This window comes from Neolamprologus brichardi, chromosome 4, assembly GCF_056152115.1.
Source record: "Neolamprologus brichardi isolate AB-2024 chromosome 4, ASM5615211v1, whole genome shotgun sequence".
In the NCBI taxonomy this organism is placed as follows: domain Eukaryota; kingdom Metazoa; phylum Chordata; class Actinopteri; order Cichliformes; family Cichlidae; genus Neolamprologus; species Neolamprologus brichardi.
In genome coordinates this window covers 16920028-16941580 of record NC_142107.1, presented here as the reverse complement: position 1 = coordinate 16941580, position 21553 = coordinate 16920028, and the positions used below count along the sequence as shown (strand labels likewise).

General features: G+C 37.6%; 1 protein-coding gene across 2 annotated transcripts in view; it reads right to left on the bottom strand.

Annotated features, from left to right (window-relative positions):
• Positions 1-301: 301 nt before the first annotated feature.
• elfn1a (extracellular leucine-rich repeat and fibronectin type III domain containing 1a) overlaps positions 302-21553 on the bottom strand; it is a 76480-nt gene continuing 55228 nt past the window's right edge. For both annotated transcript variants that reach the window (XM_006798193.2, XM_006798194.2), the window contains exon 3: positions 302-6183. In XM_006798193.2, the coding sequence (XP_006798256.1) occupies positions 3475-5847 (2373 nt within the window). In that variant the 5' untranslated portion in view covers positions 5848-6183 and the 3' untranslated portion in view covers positions 302-3474. The remainder of the gene's footprint in view (positions 6184-21553) is intronic.

The following is a 21553-nucleotide window of genomic DNA, read 5'->3' as shown; positions in this document are numbered from 1 at the left end:
CGGGATATCCAAGAAATGGTAATGCTGTTTGACTCGATTGTTCAGTAGGTCAAGCTGATCTATTATCATGAGTATAAACTGCATCAGGCAGTTTACGTATACAGAGTTAGTCATCATGGCAAAAAATCTTGGGTAACCATTTCTTATAGCACAAGTTAAATGGGAAGTTATACCCAATTTCAAACAGTTACCCCTTAGGTTACTTATATAAGCCAGTTGCATTAATTTATAGTGCAATACTTACATGGAGCAAATCTGATATAACAGCTTATAATAAAGATGCTGAGTGTACACTGCATGTGCACCCTTAACTTTATTTCACAGTACTTTGTCTGAAAGCAGATAACATAGTATTAAGAAATAAAATTAAAAAAAAAACACATTTTGTGCTCTTGTTTGTTTTGATGCACTTGGACAACAACTGTTGATCTTTCTAAAGGTTTTCTCAACACTTAAAACTCTTATTAGACACAGAAGTGCTACAATATGCAGTATAAAAACAGGTTGCTAAATAGCTAAATGAACAAGAAACCTGACAGCTCTCATGAGATACTGAAATGCTTTTTATAAAAAATAACAAATGGAGACTTAACAACAGTATCAACATTGGAAATAAAACAAAAGGAAGTTTACTCTTGTACACATACAGTATCCCAAAATCTTAAGGCGGTTGAAGTATTAAGTCAGACAACCCAGTTAACACTTTACAAGGTGCTTATATAAGACATTCACATCAGGCTCATGAATGCTTCATTTCACATTAATGAATAGAAACAGCTTCATGACACACTTAGATGAAATGGACACAGAATTATGACAGGAAAAATATAAATAGGGTAATAAATGCCTGCAGTTACACTTACACACTCAGTGTTGGATGAAAAGAAAGAGCTGATGAAAACATTTTTCACCAGACAATTTTCTTTCCTCAGGTTAGCTCTATTGTCAGATTGTAAACGCTCAATTCTCACCTTAATACAAAATTCATACATAACAGCATATGTCTGCCATTCTTTCACGTTTTAATTAATTGATCATCTATTGTTTAATATTCATTTGCATTTGAAGGGCTGGCATTTGTACGCTACTAAGAAATGCATGTGGTGTTTTTTTTTAGAAACAGCAGCAAGGAGACACCTGACAAGAAATGTTTCCTGCTCCCACAGAGGAAAATTCTGACCATATTTTAGCTGATGCGTCATCAGCCATCTGAGGACTACAGCCTCTTTTATCTAACTCGGATTGTTGCAATAGGGTTGGATTCGTACCCAGAAAAAGATAACCAACTGGTTGTAATTTGATCTGTTAAGTGTAAAGGGTTTTGCGCTTGGCTAAGAAAGATGGATTTGTAAATCAGTGAAAACAAAAAGTGCACCAAGTGCGGTGGAGACAGACTTAGTGTCAAATATGTGTCAAGTGAACAGATCTGATCTGTGTGAAGCAATGAGGAGACTTTATGTCTCTCAAAATAATGCAAAAAGCAAATCAAGATGTTATATTTACATAAATGGAAATTACTTCCAAATTGCTTTTTTTCATTTGAAGTTTGACTAATGACTCTTTCAGCTACTTGATCTCACTACATTTTCTTCTTCTGCATCTTCAATACTAGACTGTCCATCAACTGTTTTTATTCAGATTAACTGACTTTTAATTTTCATATAAAACTTGGACGGATGGAAAATGTACATTAATTTGCATTTTGTAAGAAAAAAAAATCCACTGGATGAGTGAACACATGCAGAGAGATAAATTAAAATAAAACTGCCTCTACTTGGATAAGCAGTTTTCCTTGTTTCCTTAAATTGACAGCGATGAGAACACTTTGAAATCACGACTATAGAGTAAATTATGTAAAATGTTACCACAAATTCTTTAATAAACCCAAATCCTACATTGAAGATACATTACATCATTGCCCTTCTTCAAAATGAGCAAGAGAGAAGCAACTAATTATTGATAAATATGTGATAAATCATCATGAGCCTGTTTGGAATGATTTATATAAACAACTTAGAAAGAAAAAAGTGTTAAGTATTATATGTATTTAAAAAAAAACTCAAAATATACAAATTCACAGCCAGTAAGTCAGAGGATTCAGTTTCACATTCTCAAATTTCACTCTAGCTGTTGATATTTGCCTGGTATGAAGCTTTCATAATATACAAAAAGATTTAATAGCCTAGCAGATAAAAAATAAAATGAAACCTCTCAGCAAGCAACACGGCCCATCTGAAAAACCAACTACTTTCCTCCATTTATTGGATCAGACATTATGCAATATAATACACTGGAAGAAATATTGAAGCAAAGGGAAAAACAAAAACACCGTAGTTTATAACATTAAATAAATATTTCCTTGAAAATATACATAAAAAGCTGCCATAGACAGATCAAAATACATATCTGTTACATTCATCCATCGGGCTCTCCTGCAGGGCACAACATCTGTCCATGTACCTAAATGACAGGTGACAAAGTATAGCCGTCTTCTCTTTGAAATATTAGTGATTAATAGTAGGCTTGGACACCACATCCTGTGTGTAGATATTGTGATTTCCCAATGTTTCTCTTTTGAAGAAGTAACTGATAAGACAGAAAAAGCAAAATCTTCATGGACCCACTGCATGTTATGATCCCCAGGCCGTGCAGAAATATTGTAAACATTTCAGCCTTTTTTTTTTACTTTGGTACTAAAGTTACAAATGGTGGTTCGTGAAACGAAGAGAACATCACTAAAGTATGACATATACTGCACTTTTGAAGTCTTTCAAGTCTTACTAAGTGATTCAGGGTACTTAATCCATTTGAATCATGTAAAAGATGTAAAAGCCTTCATAGAAACAAAACAAACAAACAAAAAAAGAAAAACAGAAATCAGGCATTGATAATGATAAAATGATAAATGATCTCATGGTTTTAAAGTGGGGCTTGCGGTTTTTTATAGACAAGATCACCTAAATGATCAGCGCTCCATTTGTTAAACCTGATTCATCCACTAACACTTTTCCATTTACACAGAAAACACTGCAAATATAGAAAGTCAAATCTGTACATAGTTTTGAATTAAATATATGCAAGGAGGGAAGAAAAAAAGTTCAAATTGAGGGTCTGAACAGTTCTTCAAAAAATACTGAGGTTTCAGTAGACATATCTTCATATAATAGTTTCATATTACACAACAGCAAATCCACTGTCACAGGACTTGGCCATGCGATACCCAAAAAACCTATTATCCATTTTAACATATATATTATTTATTTGCAATATAATTTTTCCCGTGAATGCTTTACATAATAAGACAAATTGAAAGAATCTTAACCCCATTTTCTTCACAGTCGAAAGAGAATGTGGTACGTGTGAGTGAGAAGTTAATTCTTTTATGGAAGTATCCACTGATTCAGTTGTCAGATGAGGTGGTTCTGTCATTTCTGCAATGTGTAGTCCACTAAAAAAAACCAAAAACTAGATAGGTTACGATTTTTGTTGGGATGATACGCCTTTCCAGTAGTCTAAAATATCATGGAGGTCCTCATCCTTTGCAAACTGGACTTTCTTACGCAGTGCATGCCCTGCGGCCATGTACTCCTCATCTTTATGCCGTTTCCGGTGGAGTTTGAAACGCTCCCAGATGCTATGTGAAGGTTTGCAGTAGTATTCGGGACTGGAGGAATAGCTTAGATTGTGGTACTGAGAGGACATCTGTGAATATGTTAAGTCTCTGGAGCGGGAGTGAGTAAGAGGCTCCAACATGGAGGACTTGTGGCTGTCAGGTCCTTCGAGCTCCTCTATCTGAGCATCGGGATAGGAGTGTCGGTGGGCACTGTACTGACGGATCTTTTCTGCCTCGGCCCTCAGGATGGCAGCAGCAGGTGTTACAGTGAGGATGGTCTCTCCTGTTGGAGAAGTTTTCTCTATATACTTGGATTCAGAACGATAAGGCCTGGGGCTTCTCATGGGCCCTCCTGTAGCTGTACTGGGCCTCTTTGGAGAGACATCAGAAGACCGATGTCTCTGCAGAGAGTGGTGGTAGCTATCCTTATACACTGGAGACAGAAGGCCCGATTTATTCTGTGGGTGTTCTGATATTAGTACAAGCTGGGGCTCTGCAGTGGATACTGCTCCAGATTTCACTCCTTGAAAAGAGGTGGATTCTGACTTCAAAGCATCTATGCAGTTGTTTATTATCTGATTGACTTTATCCACCTCTTTTGCAATTGTGGAAATTTCTGCCACTGATCCCTGACTATTCCCAGCCATTCCCATATCACACTCCCGGCGGTCATGGTGATCCACACTTCGCACCTCCATGTAATTTCCTTTCATCATCTTAGGAGTATCACTTATCTCTTGAAATTTGTACTGCTCCATTTCACTTGCAGATGGTAAGTATGGCATACGTGCCATGCTCTCTCCTGCCAACAACTGCTTCTGCGACATTCGAGATATAGTCCCACCCTCAAGCTCTTGTCCATATTTAAGTTCCATTATGTTTTTCTTTAAGCTTCCTGATTTTTTGTGCTTTTCATCTTGTTGGCGCTTTCTTCGCAAGCAATAGTACACAACTCCAAGAAATATAACCATGCTGAATAGGCAGCCCAAAATTGTCATAATGTAGTGAGTAGCAGTCGGAGGTTTCACAATTATGTCCTTTCCATTTCGAGGGCCAGTAGAGACTGTCAGACATGTGTGGTTGTGTCTAAGAGAATTGCGTATTGAAGCAACACAATATGTGTAGTTGGTGTGGGGTTTAAGGTTTTTTAATTCAATGTCCTCTTTTATATCTTTTAGGTTTTGAATGTCTGTGAAAAAACTGTTGTTATAAAGAACCAAGATGTACATCTTCTTATAGGGATGAGGAATCTGAACAGTGATGATAGCACCTGTGTGTGTTACTTGCTTCACTTTCATCAGAGGAGTTCCCTGAACATCATTTTCAGGTGTACTGATGGTAGTGTCTTCTGGTTCTGTGCCTGATGGACAGTCTTCCACTCCACAAAGGGTTGAGTCTGGTGGTAGTGTTGTTGACTCAATGGGCACAGTTATAAATGGTGTTACATATTCATCGGTGCACACTTTGGTAAGCATGTACAGTGCATTTCGATAGTTTGGATTGTTAGGAATCTGGCTCAGTAAGCTATAACCGGAGACCCCGGGTGGCGAGTCGCAAACCATTCGTTCATTTGTTCTGTTTGGGAAAACTGAGAGCCATTTGACAAAACCAAGTAATTCACATGAGCAGTTGAAGGGGTTTGTGTACAACTCACAGGTGGTGAGTTTAGTTAAACTGGCAAACGTAGACCCATCTAACTGCTGGATTCGGTTCATGGAGAGGTCAATATTCTCTAAGTTGGGGCATTCCCAAAAGGCATTAGGTGTCACAGTCTCAATCAGGTTTGCCTGGAGGTAGAGGTACTGCAGCTTTCCTAAACCCCTGAGGATCCCCTCTGTCAAGTTCCGCAACTTGTTGAAGCCCATTTGAAGGACTTGCAAGTTAAACTGAGCAGAAAAGGCCCCGTCTTCTATGTAGGAGATTTCATTCTTGGTCAGGTTCAGGTAGGTCAAGTTGGCAAAGCGGCTAAGGGCAGAATAGTGGATACTTTTGATTTTGTTTTCATTCAGACGAAGGTCCACAATGGTGCTGTTGATATGCTGTGGGATGGCCTCATAAGGTGGCTGGTTTTGACTACAAATTGCGAGCCATACAAAGCCCTTTTCACCCTCAATTAACCAGCAATCTCCACTGACTCTGCCAATATGAGTCAAATATACAATGGCTACAGACCAAAACAAGGCACTCATCACCATGCCTAAGCTGCAGGCCATTGGTGCTTCTTTGAGAGTCATGTGCAGGGCCAAAAGAATCAAAGGGGTGTGATACCGCTGCGGCTTCAGTACAGCTGTTCAGCTAATCTCAGGGCCAGAGACAATCCTTTTATTTGCCTCCTCTTCATTGATAGATGTGTGATACTGGATGTTATCGCCATGTATCAATTAGAAAAATCTGCTTTCAGATTGAGGCTTGCCTGCAGTGAACTTGTGGCAACACTTAAAAGAGCATCCAGCACCTCAACTTGGCTTGTGCTTTTTTCCTTAGTGGGTACCATCATTAAATGGTCTCATCTTGTTGTTTCTGCCAGTTTCCTGCATCCTTAGCTTCTCTGGTGTGCATGGATGAATAACCTGTAAAATACAGAAAGGGACACACAGTTGACATTAAGTACACTTACTCAAGCCCTCCTTGTTTATTCCTCACCAATTATTTTGTACACCATTTAAGAAGTGTTTGCTGTTGCCTATGGCAGCCTGCTATTAAAGAAGACTGTTGACCAATTACCACTTGACAGGTTGGGGGAAGCAGTGTCCCTGTTTTCACACCATTAACCTGAGGCCTGTCAGATGCAACTGAGGGAGGCCAATGTTAAGAAGCTGCATTAAATCAATTATACAGTACCATGCAAAATGACAATTTGCATCATGTATTTAGTTTCTCTCTCTGAAAACCTTCATGAATAAATTAAAATCTTTCTGAGCGCTGGATTATATTTGAGGAAAGAGGGAAATCATGTAGCAGGTGTGATTACCATAGTGTTAAAATTCAATTAAAATCTTTTGCGTGAGGGAATGGGAAAGTGAGCAGCAACTCTCACTTTTAATTCTGCAGGTTTTTTTTTTTTTATACAAACTCGTCAGTTTTCTTTTGTAACATCTCTTTTGATTGCTGTTTTTACTCTTTGTACAGTTGATACTATTTCACTGTTGAAGACTTTATGGTAACATATCTCATTCCAGAATTTGGGTTAAGATAACTTTATTCTGCTCTTAGATTTCTGAGATTTTACTGAACATTTTGAGTCATATTTTTTTTAATAAAGTTAAAAAGTAAAGTTTAAAAAAAGCACTTGATCCTATTTTGTCATTGTACACAAATATTCTAGTTGTTAGATAACATAGTAGTGCTGTTCCTCCAAAACCCCGACATATGGTAAACATACCGAGAGGGTTTTATAGCTTATATACACAACTTTTCAATGATAAAATAATAAAAATACTTAAACACTGAGTGTATTATTTTCTCTTTGAAAATTTCATAGCTTTGGAATAAATTGTAGTAATACATTCAGTTCCATTCCAGAGCACAGTCATATTCTGTTACATCACAACTCAGTATTACAGTATCCATTACAGTGTTTAATTGCTCAAGGGTCGATTTCCTACTGCTAACAAAGAAATAAAAAAAATGTCTGCCGCGCAGGTATACAGTGGTGGGGAAAACCTCAATCACCTATAATAGCATGTCATTAAAACAATTTCCTGGATCAATTTTAACTTGCAGTGTGGCCATATTTGTACCTAATTGCTGTCTAAATGATGTTTTTGTGGAAACCAAATATATTAACTGTTCCAATGTGAGAGAAAGAATTTCATCTGTCTACTTGTTAAAGCCAACTGTTTATGCATTTTAATCAGTCGAACCTATAATGGGCAATTTCTATATTAATTTGAACACAGTTAATTATGTGGTTACCAGCCTTTCTAATTATTTACGCCAAACTTCAATATCATTTTATTGTATAGCGTAGTTAACACAAATTATATTGTGAGAAAACTAACTGGACTTTAATTATGCAGATACTACAACCAAAATATAAACTACAAAAATCTTCTCAAGTGGGCTTATTGTGGGGAATTAGGAGTCACCTGGAGTGAGAATGTGCTTTTGTGTGTTAGAGGACATGGCTCTACTCTCAAGTAGATGTGACAGTTTATGGCAGAAAGAATATACTTCAACTTGAAACCACACATGCCACTGTGGATTTAAAGACCATTCATGCTGTCATTTGACCTTTGTGTAGGTTTATCACATTACAGTCACACTATTTGTAGTTTTGCTTATCATACACTCTACACTCAGGGGTGCCTCCAGAATTTTTTCTTTAAAAAAGATGAGGGCGACTAAAAGTCTTGGGGTGGCACACCAAAAAACACAATTTCCAGTTTTGGAAATGTCCGTCCGGGTGGCATGTGCTCCTCCTGCCCTCCCCGATGGTGCTCCTGTCTACACTAAATAGTAATCCCTAATCTGTTGCCTTGTTGTCTTTTAATAGGATGAGCATCAATAACCATTTGTTATGAGGCAAATACTTTAGGTCATAATAATGGCAGGAGTGCAAATGATGGCTTACCATTCAGTTAGTGTACATCCTCATGTCTCAATTGAATAACTGTCTGCTTGTAATGACTTTTACTTGCTGCTAATTTGCTTTGTGAGTTAATTTGTGTGAATGCAAGTGTTGCCAAATTATGTTTAGTGTATATATATATATATATATATATATATATATATATATATATATATATATTTGTCTTTCAAGGGAAAGAAAAGCTGTAATTTTGCTGTATGTAAGTAAGTTGGAGTGGGTGATGGAGATTCATTTTTCCTGAGGACTGTGTGGTAGGGTTATGTAACATGGTGATAGAGAAAGATGTGTTGTCTTGGGTCTGGTTAAGGTTAAGAAACGTCATTCATCCATCCATTTTCTTTACGCTTATCAAACTTAGAATTGTACAGGGACTGTGGCCTATCCCAGCTGACTTTGAGTGAGTGGAAAGGCACACTCTGGATAGGTTGGCTGTCCATCACAGGAAGACAAGACAAGCACACACTCTCACATCCACAGCTACAGCCAAGTTAGAATCACCTATTAACCTAACATGGATGTCTGTGGGTGGAAGCTGGACTACCAGGAGGAAACTGACACAAGTACAGGGAGAACACACAGATGTAACCAGACCTGGCCAAAACCTTCTTGTTCTGGTGAGTGTAGTACTGTACAGTGCCCATGGTTGAAATTCCACAATTGACGCTCATATATTACAGAATGATTTTTCTGCATGTTTTCATGTGTTCCAGCTCTTAATTATTTCAAAAATTGAAAATACTCAGCATACTGATAAACTGACATTGGACATTAGTACTGTTACCCAGGGCTTTGTATATTTAAAACTGATTTAAGTTGGTCTAGAACGGAGGCGTCAAACATAAGGCCTGGGGACTAGAATCAGCTTGGCATGGATTCCAATCCGGCCACTGGACAAGTTTGGAAAATGTGAATGGGGGCATACATTTTCTACAGGCCTCCTCCATGACCATTCATACTACACCAAAGTAATTAAGTAATTCATAAACAATTAAATGAAAGAAGCAAATGTTGTTTTTTCACCATCTAATATAGATTTTTTTTTTCAAAACAGGTCACAAAAAACAGTTTTCTGTGAATTAACAAAAAGTTTAAGCTTTATAATTACAACCCATTTGGCCAATGAGCTACCAGAACTGATTTTATAAATGTAATTTAGCAAATTTATTAAAAAACTGAAACATAATTTTGGAAATGTGTTTATTTTTATTTTTATTTGATTTTATTTTATATTAATATATCCAAGGGAATAAAAGTGTGATTAAACTTTACAGTGAGAGAAAGTTTCAAAGTTGTGGCCGACTTACGATTAAAGTGGGCAGCATGTTGCCCAGACAATAAAATGGCTTTGATATCTGTTGCCTAGAGGATGAGATTATATGTAATTTTAAATATACACATTAGCCTGTTTTTCCTTTTATAGTTGATAAAATCGGCAGGTACAAAGCTCGTATGTTTTCATTGTCATTTCAGCATTTCCACGACATTATCGCTCGACCAAACGTGGTAGATAGATGCAGAGCACAGCAAGGTGTTTACTGTATATATGGAAACAGGGCTTTGAATTACCTTTCATAATATTTTGTTTAGTGTCAGGCAGTTTGAGGATTTTATGCTGTTTCACAATTGAGTTCTATTTATTGATCTTTCAAGTTATGTCCGCAAATCTGTCCTTATAATCACTTAAAAGCAAAGGGCCCAAATTTTATTCAAAAATGCATCAAAAGACATCGTTTTGCGACACAAATGAAGGGCAATTTAGGTGCAGAGAAACAGTTTTCAATTACAGTTCTCCTTGGTTCACACAGTACTAAGCAATTATCTGCAATGAGGCTAAGATAATCAAGTAAAAGCACTACTCAGCTATTCAAGTGCAGATAAAGAGCAGAAATAAATGCTGTGGTGGAGGACACTGGAACAGAATGCCAAAGGCTGCCATTACAAAACCACCTTCATGATGACAAAAGAGCAGTGGCAGAGGAGCACTGAAGAAAAGAACACTCTGAAAACCCCTGGGAGGAAAGAGGTTCCAAATCAAATGTTCCATGAAATGAATATGAAAAATACAGCTCTGCAGAATATCTGGTGATTTTCTAAGGAAAGGCTGTATTTTTATTCCTCGATCCACTATGGCAGACATGGAGCTCATCTGATCTGGGAACCAACTTGTGACATACAGACTCTTGGTCAGGACTGCTAGGTGAATGCACTGGGTATTATTTGGTAGGATTTTCTAGCATGCTTGGTTAACAGTGCAGCCATTGGTAATTTTCTCCTACTTCATGGCCTTTTCCTAAAAATGGCCAAGTTTTTTCATGCATCAACCTAACCAAAGAGTGGGTAAAAAAGAAAGTGGATATTAAAAAGAAAGAAAGAAAGAAAAACAAGGTATAAAAACAAGCCCTCCCACACAGGGCATAAGCTTCTGTCACCTAGTTGACATCTGTGCAATTTTATGCCAACGTTATCATACCTGCCACCTCATGGGGACTTTTTGGGTCTTTGCTTTCTCTGCCCAGGGTGTCAAGAAACCAGCACCGAAGGGCATGTCGTATATATCTCAGAGATGCCAATGGCTTTGTCAAAAATTGTGATATTTGATACCCTGAGAATTAGACCAAGCTTGACCTAAACTGGCTCACAGCATGGCATTGGTGTTAGATTATTTTAGACTCTAAATTGAAGTTTAGCTTTAAGTTACCTTTAGAATGCATTACTTGTGTTTTTTTTATCCGCCATGACTCAATTAGACGAGCCTCCAAATGAGTCACTGCCTCACCACTGAAACCAGTGCACAAATTAGAGCCATGCTTGTTCCCCTTGTAAGGGTAAACACAACCATGGCCTTATACTGATAGTTAATACTGCAACTTTTAGTTAATAAAACATGGATTTTACATTTAAATATTGCATAATATTTTACTTATTTGTATCCCAATGTATCCAAAACATATGGCAATAAAATCAAAGCCTGAGGTGTCAAGTTGTTAAGGGATAAACAAAGCAAGCTACATTAAAATTAATTTTTTGAGCTTTAGTTTCATGCAAATCACTCCATACTGTATATTCAGATCTCCAAATGGGCCTACAGCAGTGTACATTGCTTTGTGAGTGCTTAGGTCTATTTGCCACCACAGACCCACTTTCCATAATGGCAGCAATCTGTATGGTCCAGTGCTAGCCCTGAGTGCAGCAGGCCAGAACACCCAAGGCATCAGAGCTGAGTATATTCCCCTATCAGACACAGGCAGCCATTCCACAGTCTCTTTTCCATTTAGGCGTTATGCACTGGGTAATGAAAGCTTTTCTTTTTATTTTCCTCTTCTGTGGATAACCTATTGAAACCCTGCTTTTGAAGAATGATTCAAACACAGCTTTGTAAATTTCTGTTCCAGTTGCTCGCTGCATCCTCACTTCTACTCTGTAAATGTTGGCTCCTTTTTTCATGAAAAAGGTTACAAAATATGACAATACAAAAGCTGCTGTACATATAGACAGATGGGGACCTAGCCTGTGATTTTTGGTGGCCTATAAAACAACTAAATCTAAGAAAAGGAATGTGTCTGTAAAGTTATCCAGGTAGATGCCGCAACAGGTAAAATGTTGAGAGGATTGAAGTAGCTGTAGCTGCAATGGCACTCTAGCTGGACTCTTTAGACTCTGTGAGAGTTGTGATCTCTAACATTGAGCCTAAGCAGTGCTTCTCTTCCACAAGAGTCAGTGCTTCAAGGCAAACTTTGACAAAAGTGTCTGAAAGTCACATGGACAAAACAATTCTTGAAAATAGTTCACCACTCTCCCCACAAACATTTTATTGTATGCAAACCCACAAACACCTCACCACCCACTCTATCTCTATCTCAGGCTATCTCTGTCTGTCGGTCCCCTTCTGTTTGCTGCTGTGTCTGTCTAAACAATTTCCTTCTGCATGCTAAACAAACATTTCTCTTTTCATTGTCCAGGTTTCTACAAAAGTATGCTATCAAATTATCTGGTTTTAGAGTTTGTGGGCCCCACTTGTTCTTGTTTCGCCTTTTATTTCCTATTTGGTCTTTGTCATGGTGAAGGTGCCCCAGTCTCGGAGGGCCCTCCTCATCCATACCAATGATTGCCTTTTATTTGATGTTATTCAAAATTCAGGGACCATCTTGGTGGGACTGAAAAACGTGGCAATGGGAAACCACAAGTGCAAAATCAATTGAATTAAAATGGAACTACTTCTCTTGGGGAAGGGAACCATTACATTTTACTGGGCTTTTGAATTGCTTAGACGCAGTGAGAGCATATATATTTTAGGTTATATGAGAGGATATTTAACTTATACATTGATTACTTTGAGATTATTGCCTGGAAAAAAGAGCCGATATTTCTGCCTTTGTTGAATACTGTTAAAAAGTTCCATATGACCTCCTTTGGTGGTAAAAAAAAAAAAAGATAATGTGAAAAAATTCCATGTTTGATAAGCAAACTGAACTGATACAGCACTGTAGCTGGTCCAAGATAATAAATATCATCAGGAGTTTAGCAACCAAACTACCAAGGTACATCTAAAGGCTCCAGTGTACCCATTGCAATGGTTGCATTGCAATGACCTCTGTAACCTCATCTCAGTCACTTATATTAAATGCAGGAATCTATCAATAGATAGATAATATATATTTACAGTGGTCCCTCATTTATCGCGGGGGTTTACATTCTAAAAATAACCCGCGATATGTGAAATCCACGAAGTAGCCAACTTTAATTTTTACAATTATTATATATGTTTTAAGGCACAGGTGTCGAACTCCAGGCCTCGAGGGCCGGTGTCCTGCAGGTTTTAGACACCAGCCCTCGAGGCTGGGCTGTGTGATGTCCTTGATCCATCACAGCTGATTTAAATGGTTAAATTACCTCCTCAACATCTCTTGAAGTTCTTCAGAGGACTGGTAATGAACTAATCATGTGATTCAGGTGTGTTGACCCAGGCTTATATCTAAAACCTGCAGGACACCGGCCATCAAGGCCTGGAGTTTGACACCCCTGTTTTAAGGATGTAAAACCCCTCACTACACTCTTTATACACTTTTCTCACTGAGGCACAAACACTTTCACACTTTTGTCTCTTGTTTAAACACTGTCAGAGTTCAAACCTTTGTAGAAAAATAATTCCAGTATTATAGAATCAAAGGCACCAGCGGTTGCTTTTGAGGGTGCAAAACGTTTCGTCGACATTGTTGGGGAGAAAACTTACAAACATACAGTACGGCACTTCAGAGTCACACTGCTAGTGATCGATGATTTATGAGTGCATTGACACAATGCGCTTTAAGAAAAAAAAAAAAGCATGCAAAATTGCACCCCAAAAAATCGCGAAACAGCGAGACCGCGAAAGGTGAACCACGTTATAGCGAGGGACCACTGTATATATAATGACATCATTGCCTGGCAATTACATTTTTCTTTTACTTGCACAAAAAGGCCAAACAATATTTATCTGTAGCACTACTAGTATGTACTGGTAAGAGTTATACAGTATGAAAATAAGTAATTTAAGAAGAGTAGATGTGTTTTCTGTTTGACCTCCCTGGTTAATTGAGATTTTTTTAATCACGTAGTGTACATTAGATGTATTGGGATTACATGTGGATATTATCAGTGTTGGAGTGTTGTTTCAGACTCATCTGAAAAGCTCTAACAATACCGTACATGTTTTATATTTAATAGGGACAATTTTGATGATCACAATCACAAATGCACCTTCACTTTAGCCAATCAGAATCTCTCTAGTAAACCAATCTCATCAAGACTTTTGTAATAGAAAATTATTGGACCATTTCATTTTTGTTGATATCTATGTACCCATCAATCTGGAAAACTACTGGCTAGGCAGCAGTAAAACTATTCTGTTATCTTGGTAGGAACTTTGACTCTTTGCCAGTCATCATTTAAGTGATGAATATAAAGCTAAGTTTGTGTCACACCAGTGGTTTCCAGACAGCATTAACTCTTTCGCTCAAACATCACTGTTAAATACTACTTGAAGATTAAGATTAAAAATGGAAACCAGAAAGCTGCTTTTAATTAAAATGTTGTCTTTGCCTACATATCCTGAATATTTATATGCAGATATCTGTTTACAGAAAACATATTTATATATGCATGTGCTCAGTTTAGATTGTTTGAGGTATAGCAAGGTTGCCATGGGTAGAATCATCGGTATCCTGCATTGTGTTCTGCACTATTATTTCTAAATGTAGCGTGTGGACATTTTAGATTTAGTTTCTCCTCATGCATGTGTTGAAACGTAAACTGAAATATAGTAAAAATTGTATTACTTCCATTGATTAAGCTAGAATGACAACAATAAAAACAGAGACTTATTCTAATAGGTATTTAAAATTCAGTTCAATTACATTCTGTTTTATTTATGTGCACAAAATCACAACAACAGTTTCCTCAAGGCGCTTTATATTGTAAGGTCATAACCTTATAATAATAAAAAGAAAAAAGCTTACTGTCACATAGTGAGAGTGGAAAAAAATAATGTAAAAATGAAAAAAAAAAGAGATTTAAATAAAAACCAAGAAGAAGAAAGAGGAAAACAAGCCAGAAAAAGTTGAATGAACACAATTCATGTCTCCTGTCTTAGCATCCTAGAATTGTTTATGTTTTCCTGAAATTAAATCAGACATAAAATCTTATAGCTGCCAATTAGTACTGGCCCCTGCTAATTAGCTCCAAATTAGCATTGGAATAATTAGTATTGCAGAAGTATTGGTTGATTTCAATTAATGCTGATGATACATTAGTGGTAAATGTCAAATAACATATCCTTTTTGGTTAATTAAAGCCTCAAGTGCAAAGGTTGGGCTTATACACACATGCACAGGCATCCTGAATTTTAACTGCCTCTTGGTCTATTCAAAAGTTACATTCAGCTCTCTTCCTACTTGGTATTCCACACAGGTGTCATACTTTGTAAAACTTTAAATGACTTACTGCCCTGCCATCTCTTGTAAATTCCCAATATCTCACTCTATTGTTCTTCAGTGTATCAAGAGTCCTTCAGCAGGCTCATGACCTAGTACGATTCAAGCTGAGACGAGAGCAAAAAATCTCATTACAAACTAAAAGCTCCACTTTGGGTGACACCTCTTATAAAGATGATAAGCCACGGAGAATGGCATGGAATCACACTGCGTTGATGGAAACAGATGCATCAGTGAAACCCTGGAGGAGAATTAAAGCAGCCTAGGACAACAGTTGGCAGAAAATAAAAAAGCAGAAACTGTATCCTGTCCAACTATCCTCAGCATCTTGAAGTGCTGTGATCTCTGTGCCGCAGAATAAAAAATTCCATCCTGTAATAAAACCATAACAGGTCAGCTCTACAGAACGCATGCTGAACAGAGGAAAAGCAACTCGACTATAGAGAGCATTTATCAAACGGACAGGAGCGAAGTAGAGTTTAATTTAATTCTGTGTTTGAGAGTAAGATACAACTTGGAATAACACCTAAAGGTTTAAATGCAATTTTCCAGGCCATCAACTGACCATCAACTTGCCACGTTATTCTGCCCTCCAAGCCAAAGCATCTGTCAGCAATGTCTCTAGCTGCTGACTCATGACATATTGAACTAAAGTAGGAGCTCCTGTGCAGTTCTGAGCATGACACAAAGTTATGGAAAATTTACAATCTATGAGGATTCAATTTACCTGCTTTTTGTTAACTTCTTTATAGTTTTAACATTTACAGAAATGATAAAGTTCACATATGCTGACAAAATCTGACAGATAAGACGGCAGTTCTTATCTTTGTCAATTGCCTTGCCATGCTCAGCAGAGGTTTCCCCACCAATTAACCTTCAGGAAGAGACAGTAGCTAATTCAATTATACTGGACTGCGGCGCCGTGTTTCTGAGTGACAGCTCAACCTGCCTTGGTGCTCTGATTGACAAGTTGTGAACCAGAGCAGTCATTCCCTGTGCTGAATGTTTATATCTGTGTGACCCAGTGGGCTACCTGACACATTTAGGAAGAGGACATTATCACTTTCAGATTAGCTCCAAAAAGACAATGCAAGACGAGTTTGACTACAATAATCTACAAACAAATTTACCTTCTTCAGCAAATTTGACTTTTCAACAGCAAATATTCAATCAGTCAGCTGATGCTTTGAGGCCTGTGCCCAAATGTAATATTCCCTTCCATGGCTGTTGCACTTAAGCATCTGGTGCTAAGTGACAGCCAGTAGGAGCATCAGAAGGAACAGATTTATTGAGAACATGTTGTAATCTGTTATGCAAATGAACTGTGTAGTTAGTGGTCAGAAAGATAAAGTGATTTTTACTTGATATGATTGAAATCACGACTACATAGTCTCTCATGATCATTTCTTTCTGCAGAACACAAAAGTCCATTACGGATGGACAAGGTGGTAAAAAACAAAATCAATTGGTGGTAGCAAGGATGCAAGCAAAATGTAACTTTTGTAGGCACTGAAACATCTGCGATGAGTGCAGAAATGAAAAGAAACACCAGGGTGGCAAATGGAAACAACCACCTTGTGTGATCGCTACGCTAAGAAATAAAACGATCCCTGCCTTGAAAGGAAAGTTATTGTTTCTGACAGGACAAACTCTCTCAGGCTCAACAAGGGGCAGAGGATGTAATGCTGAGCTTGTGCTCTGCTATCAAAGGAGTGAAAGGCATTTTGGTCCACCACAGAAAACACGGGTGCAGACTGGAAGGAGATTGCAACAAGAGATGACAGCTACACTGCTGGGAGGACTTTTATCCCTGTTAGTATGCAGGATGCAATGGATAAATCCACAGAGAGCAAACATACATTTTGGATGATAAACAAATAAATGCTCTAATGATAGTGTCAAACAATTTGCATTTTTACCGTTGATGTCCATTTGAATTAACTTGCACATGCATAATGAGGAGTACTTGCTTTGCTATATTTTGAACTATTTCTTCATGAGGTTATAATATTTTAAGTTATAAGTAAAAAATAGAGGTTAAAAACACTGCGTGTTGTGATGTAATGTGAGTGAGCCTCCTGTGTGATAGGCATTAAGGTAGATCTCGCTCTAGTTAGAGAGGCACTGCAGTCAGGTTTTTAACACCAGCCTCAGTCACCACTATAGATAATACAAATGTTCCAAATTAAAATAAATGCCTCTTGCAGACTCTCCTCATCTGTGTTGTATTTTGCATACTTCTTTTAAAGTACTTATACAGAGGTGTGCAGTCACCAAATGTCATCTGTGTCATAACCTACTAAGGGTAAGAGACAGAGGCAATTATCATTCAGCAGAGTCGAAAGGTCACATGACAAGTCACATTACACAGTGGACATAGACAGATGGTTTTGTGATGTGATTAATCCTTTCACCAATGCAGGCACTCTCCTTTTATGGTGCTCTGTTGAAGTGATTGCTTTTAGTCATGATCATAGACTTTAAACTGTCAAACTGTCAAATAAATATGCTTTTTTTCTCAAGATCCAAGTACGGCAGGAACCTTGTAACATTAAAGCAAAGCTGAAGGTCTAGATCCCACTTTGCAACCTTTATTAGTACATAAAGACTAGTGTTTCCTTGCTATGTATTTATTTTTTGTTTGGTCAGTCAGAAATTACGCTTTACTGGATGGAAGAAATCTGACAATGCGATGCCTCAGGAGAAAGAAGTGTGCTCATGGTCACCTGATGTATCACTTCAAGAGCTGGGAGAGTGAGCATTCTTCCACTGATGAGCTGTTTTTTGGTCACCGGGTCATGTCTGCAGAACAACCTCCCATCAGTGTTGATATCAAAATCGAAATCAGATTAATCTGTCATAGAATAGAATAGAATAGAATAGCCTTTATTGTCATTGTACAAGTACAACGAAATTGGAGTGCCACTCCCTTGGTGCAAAATGCGATAATAAATATAAATGTATAGAAACTGAAGTTTGAGTTTCACTGTGTCAGTCACTGTCACTGTGAACAACAACTACAAGCAAGTCACCAGATCCACGGAGCTATCTAAAAACACTGGTCAGGCTAGAAAGCTAACAGTCCTTCTAAGGAGCCAGACTTAATGGGGACAGCAGCCAAATGTATTGAGTGTACAGTCTGCACTTTTCTACAGTTGGAAATTTTTAAGAACCACTTACAGTGATGATAAATACCAATAAAATATTAAAAGTACAACAACTTTTCCTTTTCATATTAATAAAGATATATCTAGTTGTTTGTAAAACAACTAGATATATGACCTGTTCTCTTTCCCAGGGCATCGCTAAATGCAGTTTTGCCAAAGCCAATGGTGTATCATATTTATGGGTTACTTGGTGGATGCTACAGAATCCACCTGATTGTGAGAACAGTCTGTCAGTTCTCCTTTCAATATGCAGCATTGCTTTTCAAAGGGGCATATTTTAATCCAAACCACTTTCCTTTTTGTAAACCTAACCAAGTAGTTTTTGGCATCAACACCTAAGCACCAAGTCAAAGTGTAAATAAAAACCAAATGAAAATTAAATGAATCACTGACTCAAATAAATTGTAAAACACAAAGGAGCAAACAGGATGCTGAAACAAAACAAATTTATTTCCATCTCTTTTAAAAAATGTGAAAAGAAGTGATGCTCTAGGAATTTTATAAAGCTAGATCCTCTCTGGACTGTTCAGCAAAAGTACTTGCCGAGTATAAAGCATAGTTGCAAATTTCTTAAAACATTAATTAAATACCAATGTAACAAGCATCATATTCCTGCTTTCTCCACTCAGTTACATCTCTTAAATCTGGGTTTCAAAAGCAGTGTACTCATTAACAAAAAACAGCTTCTTTGTGGCTTGCTTAAAGTATGTTTTATCACTGAAATTTCCCGTACAGGCAGGGGGTTTTGTTTTCAGTTGACTCACTAAATGAGTGGCATGTAATAAGATGGAAGAACTGAGGTGTCATTATGGGAAAAGTCCCCTGTCATGCAGAGAAAGGTGCTGCAGCCTTTCATCAGCGGTGTGGAAAAAAAATCATTAGGGAGTCTGTAATGAATGGCTGACAGCTGTCTGTCAAAACTGGGCTTCCATGTTTTAAATTCTATTCATTTTCTCCATGATTGCTTTTCTCATTGCCGAGTCACAGACTGGTTTCCTGTGCACATCTTTATTAACAAAATAGAGGGTTTAATTAAAATAATGGAAATGACAATATAAGAACAAGCACTGTGTTGATTGGCTTTATGGTTGACTTGTAAGTATGTTTGTCAGGACTGTCAACATTTTGGAATCATGCATTTGTTCCAGTTTGTTTTTGCTCTTTTATGGTGAATTTAATATAATGTTGTCTTTGGACAGTGTGAACGAGAAGCCTGCGGTTTGAATAAATATTTCCTTTGTTTCCATTTTGCTTCAATGAGATCTGCACTTTTTTATGTAAAATCTGACAACATGCAGTTACGCTGCAGTATGCATGCTTCACTCAGATGCTAACCTGAAAGTAAAGCACTGTAGTGCTGCTCCAGAGAGAAAAACACCCCCAGACTTAAATATTCTCACCATCGTGGTTGCGGGTTGGTTTGATACATTGAATTATCATTATCTTTCTTGCTTGTCACCCCTTGGTTGCTGCCATAAATCTCAAACTTGGACTCATAAATAGGATTATTTTCCAGGCACACACTGTGAAATTTTTGTCTGTGTACTTGGCCTTGTTCCCCCTCCTCAGAAGTAGCTTAGCAGCCAATATTGGTTCCTTTGAGACCACCACTACTTCTTTACAGGATTTTTCCTGATCATAGTCTCACATTCTACATTTTTCAAATTATCTATGCATGCTGAAGATGCTTAAAAAATCTCTTAACATTGCTCTTCTGAAGCTGTAGGCACTTTTAGTGGATTTGATTATTTTCGGGTGCAACTGACCCATTTGCTGCATAGCATTTTGAAGTGAAACGACCCCTTTTCAAATTTTTCAAATTTTACTTTTGTTTTTAATTTTTTTTAACATAAGTCTATATACAAAAGTAGTAGAAGGTGTACAGGATATTGGCTCATGTATATTTTTGATTTCAGTGGTGCAAATTCTAAAGCAATATTTCTAATAGATATAGCTCATCAACAAATTAATGTACTGAGGTATCATCAAGTGAGCGAAGTGATTACTAAAACTGCAGTACATTAAGGCTGATGACAGCCTGGGAAAGGCAAGCAGATGAGTTAATTTATGGGAAATGGACCAATAGAGAATTGCAACAGCACCACAGATGATGCAGCAGTTTGGGATTTTCTTTTATTCTGCTATAGCACTGTCATTCCCACCAGTAATGTTATCAAAGGCCTAAAAAAGCCTTTTTATCTTTCAAATATGGATGGGTCAGTCATATTCAGAGAATACAGCACGTTGCATCAGTCTTTCCTCAAAGACCATAATGATTTAAAGAGACTTTGGTCTCACACATGCTCGCTGCAGTATGTGTTACCAGCTTGATGTCCCGGCAACTAAGTAATCAATGACATCTACATAAACCAAAGCCATGTTTACGGTGAGTTGTACTTCTTTCCTCTAGGCATTGATCACAACATAGTGTACTCTGCCCATGCACATCACAGCCAACGTAAGGTTTAACAGGCCAAACTGATATCAATGCTTTGAGGAAATTACAAGAAGGGTTAAACTGCTTTGATAAGGAGGGAGCTCAATCATTGCCGACCATATGGATGTTTTATAATCACTTTATGTGACTAATTTAAGACTCCCTCAAGATCCATGTCTCTTACTAGCTAATCCATAATGCTCTTTACGGTAATCCATTCAAATAACTCTTCTCTTGCACTATCAATTAGGAATGCAGGTTAATGGAGGAGCTGGCGCTATACTTGCCTTGATAGGGCTAGCTGTCTAGGTAGGACAGTGATCGAAGACTCGATATTCAGAATCCTGTATCAATTTTGATTTAGATTTTCACAATAGAACTAAATTTCCGTTGAATTTCTGAGAAATTACCATTAAAAGAGGTTGGTGCAGCTGTAAAACTAAATCCTAAGGAAAAGGCAAAGGGGTTTAACAATCAATTTAAAAGAAAGATTATCCCTCAGTGTGATTTAGATGTTTCTTCCTTTCGCGCTCACTGCAAACCCAGCACAAATCAGTGAAGTAAAACCACATACGTCTCTACAGAATCAAGGAAATATGGGTGCCCTAAAACAATATTGCTCTAGACATTCTTTTCAAGAATAAAATAATTAAACTGGGAGTTTTGTGGTCCCTCTCCAGCTCTGAACTCACAGATCTGTCACTTGAAACTCAGCAGACCCACATCTTTTATTGACAGTGGTTAAAGCATAGCTGCACTCCTTTTTTTCAATGGCTG